Here is a 5,546-nt window from a genome sequence, read left to right as displayed (position 1 = left end):
AACCTGTACCCTATACACTACACCCTATAACCTGTACCCTATACACTACACCCTATACCCTATAACCTGTACCCTACATCCTATACACTATACCCTATATCCTGCACCCTTTTCCCTATAACCTGTATCCTACATCCTATACACTATACCCTATATCCTGCACCCTTTTCCCTATACCCTACACCCAGCATCCTATAACCTACACACTATACACTACACCCTATAACCTGTACCCTACACCCTATACACTATACCCTATATCCTACACCCTATAACCTATAACCTATACCCTATACCATACACTCTTTTCCCTATACCCTACACCCTACACCCTATACCCTATAACCTATACCCTATACCATACACCCTTTTCCCTATACCCTACACCCTATAACCTACACCCTATACCCTACACCCTATACACTACACCCTATACCCTACACCCTATACACTATATCCTATATCCTACACCCTATACCATACACCCTATAACCTACACCCTATACCCTACACTATACACCCTATACCCTACACCATACACCCTATACCTTACATCCTATAACCTACTCTCTATACCCTACTCCCTATATCATACACCCTATATCCTACTCCCTATACCATATACCATACACTCTGTACCCTATACTCTGCACCCTATACCCGACATCCTATACCTTCCATATACCCTATACCCTGTATCCTATATCCTACACCCTATACCCTACACCCTATACCCACCATATATCCTATACCCTACACCCTATACCCTGCTCCCTACACCATGTACCCTGTATCCTATACCCTACACCCTATACCCTGCTCCCTATACCATACACCCTTTTCCCTATACCATACACCCTATACCCTACACCCTATACCTTACATCCTATACCTTACATCCTATAACCTCCTCCCTATACCCTACTCCCTATATCATACACCCTATATCCTACTCCCTATACCATATACCATACACTCTGTACCCTATACTCTGCACCCTATACCCGACATCCTATACCTACCATATACCATACACCCTGTATCCTATACCCTGCTCCCTATACCCTACTCCCTATACCATACACCCTATACCATACACCCTGTATCCTTTTTCCTACACCCTTTACAGAAGCAATGTTAACCTGTTCGCCCTAAACACTTAGCCTCTGACCTCCAAACCTGCAGATAGTCGAGTGTGCTGTGTGTCTGACTGTGTGCGTGTGTGTGCGCGTGTGTGTGCGCAGCGGATTTCGGCTTCTGTGCTCAGATCACCCCGGAGCAGAGTAAGCGCAGTACGATGGTGGGGACTCCATACTGGATGGCCCCCGAGGTGGTGACCCGCAAAGCCTATGGACCTAAAGTGGACATCTGGTCTCTGGGCATCATGGCTATAGAGATGGTGGAGGGAGAACCACCGTACCTCAACGAGAACCCACTGAGGGTACACATACACACTGATGAAGGCTGACACATGATCTAATTTCTTGATGGGCTGATCCAGTTGACTGTAGCTCCGCCCTTCCTATCCCAGCGAGACTAACACTAGCAGCAGCGTGTATTGTGAACATTAGCAGATGTTTGATGTTTTCCATGTTCCTCCTCCAGGCCCTGTACCTCATCGCCACTAATGGAACTCCAGAGCTGCAGAACCCTGAGAAACTGTCTCCCATCTTCAGAGATTTCCTCAACCGCTGTCTGGAGATGGACGTGGACAAGAGAGGGAGTGGCAAAGAGCTGCTGCAGGTCACTACACACACACACACACATATACACACACATGCTCTACTGCACACACACACAGAATATACTCTCCTATTTTCTCATGCATTTCATTTCTTTTTAATTTAATTGTAATTACTCCACCTCCTCAGCACCCGTTCCTGAAGCTGGCCAAACCTCTGTCCAGTCTCACCCCCCTCATCCTCGCTGCCAAGGAGGCCATGAAGAGCAACCGCTAAGCTCATACACACACCCCACCCCGTACTGTGTGTGTGTGTGTGTGTGTGTGTTGTCATGTATACATAATCAACCAAACAGCTGCATGGTCAGATGTGGGTGTGTCTTCCTAGCAAACACTGTGTGTGTTTGTTGCCATGGAAATGCATACATCTGATTATTTTATTATTATTAAAGTTATTAGACAGACTCAGCTGTGTGTGTGTGTGTGTGTGTGTGTTCGCAGGGCAACTGAATTACTTCAGTGCAGAGGAAAAGGGAAATAAAGTGCAGTAGATTTTCAGACAATGAACATGCTAACGGTTAAACACCAGCAGGTCATCACTAATAAACACCACACAGACACACACCAGACACCAGGACACACTAGTGAGGTTCCAGACACAGCCAGCAGGGGGCACTCTCCCAGAGAGTCATTACTGTCTGTGTGACAGACACAGATGGGGGGGGGTCGGAGAGAAAGGATGAGATGCAGGGCTCTGAACTTGTGTGAGCGCGGTGTTAAGTCATCTGATCAGAGCTAGGAGTGCAGGAGCTGTCGCTGTGTGTGTGTGTGTGTGTGTGTGTGTGTGACAGAGAGAGAGATTCCCACTCCCAATAAAGTCTTTTTTTTTCTTCAGTATTCCAGAAAGCATTGCTATTAAAAAGGAACAAACCCCTGAACTGTCACATTTATAAATCTAAACAGTAATAAAACTTGTTTTTTTTATTTTTTAAATAATGATTTTTGTTGTTTATCTTTGTCACTGTTGCCATGGTTATGTTCCACACCACCTGATTGTATCACCCTTAGATTATTTTATTCTTGTTTTCTCCTATTTCTTTGGAATCACTATTATTATTATTATTGTTATTATTATTATTATTATTATGATGATGACTGAGAAGGTTGTAGAGCTTCAGCTTCTCCGTCTTCTCCCTGGTCTTCCACAGCACATGGTGGTGCAGTTGTGTCTCTGTATCTGAAGTACGGAGGAGGTTATGGATGTGTGTGTGTTTCTCCTGTACTGTGTGTGATAGGAGTCTGATAATAAATGTAAGAGGTGTGTGTGTGTGTGTCCTGCACCATGCTGCCTTCTACAGATGATCACATCACACACAGATTCTCTCAGAAACTATTAAAACAAACCTGAGTCAGGGGCAAGCGTGTGTCCGAGTCTGTGTCTGCTCAGTGTGTGTGTGTGTGTCTGTGTGTGTGTGCGCTCAGAGAGTGTATGTGTGTGTTTCTGGTCAGGTTGAAGGTGTGTGTGTGTGTGGGGGGGGGGTGTTTCTGGTCAGGTTGAATGTGTGTGTGTGTGTGGGGGGTGGTGTTTCTGGTCAGGTTGAATGTGTGTGTGTGTGGGGGGGGGGTGTTTCTGGTCAGGTTGAATGTGTGTGTGTGTGGGGAGTGTTTCTTGGTCAGGTTGAGTGTGGGGGGGGGTGTTTCTGGTCAGGTTGAATGTGTGTGTGGGGGGGGGTGTTTCTGGTCAGGTTGAATGTGTGTGGGGGGGGGGTGTTTCTGGTCAGGTTGAATGTGTGTGTGTGTGGGGGGGGTGTTTCTGGTCAGGTTGAATGTGTGTGTGTGTGGGGGTGTTTCTGGTCAGGTTGAATGTGTGTGTGGGGGTGTTCTGGTCAGGTTGAATGTGTGTGTGGGGGTGTTTCTGGTCAGGTTGAATGTGTGTGTGGGGGGGTGTTTCTGGTCAGGTTGAATGTGTGGGGGTGTTTCTGGTCAGGTTGAATGTGTGTGAGGGGTGTTTCTGTTCAGGTTGAATGTGTGTGGGGGTGTTTCTGGCCAGGTTGAATGTGTGTGTGGGGGTGTTTCTGGTCAGGTTGAATGTGTGTGTGGGGGGTGTTTCTGGTCAGGTTGAATGTGTGTGGGGGTGTTTCTATCAGGTTGAATGTGTGTGTGGGGGGTGTTTCTGGTCAGGTTGAATGTGTGTGGGGGTGTTTCTGGTCAGGTTGAATGTGTGTGTGTGTGTGTGTGGGGGGGTTTCTGGTCAGGAGTTGAATGTGTGTGTGGGGGGTGTTTCTGGTCAGGTTGAATGTGTGTGTGGGGGTGTTTCTGGTCAGGTTGAATGTGTGGGGGGGTGTTTCTGGTCAGGTTGAATGTGTGGGGGTGTTTCTGGTCAGGTTGAATGTGTGTGGGGGTGTTTCTGGTCAGGTTGAATGTGTGGGGGGGTGTTTCTGGTCAGGTTGAATGTGTGGGGGGGTGTTTCTGGGTCAGGTTGAGAGTGTGTGTGTGGGGGGGTGTTTCTGGTCAGGTTGAATGTGTGTGTAAGGGGGGTGTTTCTGGTCAGGTTGAATGTGTGTGGGGGGTGTTTCTGGTCAGGTTGGAATGTGTGTGTGGGGAGGTGTTTCTGGTCAGGTTGAATGTGTGGGGGGTGTTTCTGGTCAGGTTGAATGTGTGTGTGTGGGGGTGTTTCTGGTCAGGTTGAATGTGTGTGTGGGGGGGTGTTTCTGGTCAGGTTGAATGTGTGTGTGTGGGGGGTTGTTTCTGGTCAGGTTGAATGTGTGTGTGTGTGGGGGTGTTTGGTCAGGTTGAATGTGTGTGAAGGGGGTGTTTCTGGTCAGGTTGAATGTGTGTGTGTGTGGGGTGTTTCTGGTCAGGTTGAATGTGTGTGTGGGGGAGTGTTTTCTGGTCAGGCTTGAATGTGTGTGGGGGTGTTTCTGGTCAGGTTGAATGTGTGTGTGTGTAAGGGGTGTTTCTGGTCAGTTGAATGTGTGTGTGGTTGGGGGATTTGGGAGAGGGTGTTTCTAGTCAGGTTGAATGTGTGTGCATTGGTTGGGAGGTGTTTCTGGTCAGGTTGAATGTGTGTGTGGGAGGTGTTTCTGGTCAGGTTGAATGTGTGTGTGTGGGGGGGGTTTTCTGGTCAGGTTGAATGTGTGTGTGTGGGAGGTGTTTCTAGTCAAGGTTGAATCTGTGTGTGTGGGGGTGTTTCTGGTCAGGTTGAATGTGTGGGGGTGTTTCTGGTCAGGTTGAATGTGTGTGTGTGGGGGTGTTTCTGGGAATCAGGTTGAATGTGTGGGGGGTGTTTCTGGTCAGGTTGAATGTGTGTGGGAAATTGTTTCTGGTCAGGTTGAATGTGTGTGTGGCTGGGGGGGTGTTTTGGTCAGGTTGAATGTGTGTGGATTGGGGGGAAGTGTTTCTGGTCAGGTTGAATGTGTGTGTGGTTGGGGGTGTTTCTGGTCAGGTTGGAATGTGTGTGACAGAGGGGGTGTTTCTGGTCAGGTTGAATGTGTGTGTGGGGGGGGGTTTCTGGTCAGGTTGAATGTGTGTGGGGGGGTGTTTCTGGTCAGGTTGAATGTGTGTGTGTGGGGGTGTTTCTGGTCAGGTTGAATGTGTGGGGGTGTTTCTGGTCAGGTTGAATGTGTGTGTGTGTGGGGGTGTTTCTGGTCAGGTTGAATGTGTGTGTGGGGGTGTTTCTGGTCAGGTTGAATGTGTGTGTGGGGGGTTCTGGTCAGGTTGAATGTGTGTGTGTGGGTCAGTGTTTCTGGTCAGGTTGAATGTGTGTGTGTGTGTGTGGGGGGAGTTTTGTCAGGTTGAATGTGTGGGGGTGTTTCTGGTCAGGTTGGAGTGTGTGTGGGGTGTTTCTGGTCAGGTTGAATGTGTG

General features: G+C 48.2%; 1 protein-coding gene across 5 annotated transcripts in view; it reads left to right on the top strand.

Moving 5' to 3' along the window:
• The window catches only part of pak2a (p21 protein (Cdc42/Rac)-activated kinase 2a), a 47,576-nt gene extending 45,431 nt beyond the window's left edge, over positions 1-2,145 (top strand). For all 5 annotated transcript variants that reach the window (XM_058395381.1, XM_058395377.1, XM_058395379.1 and 2 more), the window contains exons 12-14: positions 1,245-1,441; positions 1,606-1,743; positions 1,872-2,145. In XM_058395381.1, coding sequence (XP_058251364.1) covers positions 1,245-1,441; positions 1,606-1,743; positions 1,872-1,958 — 422 coding nt within the window. In that variant the 3' untranslated portion in view covers positions 1,959-2,145. The remainder of the gene's footprint in view (positions 1-1,244; positions 1,442-1,605; positions 1,744-1,871) is intronic.
• The last annotated feature ends 3,401 nt before the right edge of the window (positions 2,146-5,546 follow it).

Source organism: Hemibagrus wyckioides, linkage group LG07 (assembly GCF_019097595.1).
Source record: "Hemibagrus wyckioides isolate EC202008001 linkage group LG07, SWU_Hwy_1.0, whole genome shotgun sequence".
In the NCBI taxonomy this organism is placed as follows: domain Eukaryota; kingdom Metazoa; phylum Chordata; class Actinopteri; order Siluriformes; family Bagridae; genus Hemibagrus; species Hemibagrus wyckioides.
Note: the sequence above shows the minus strand (reverse complement) of the source record. Positions and strands in the feature narration are given on the sequence as shown.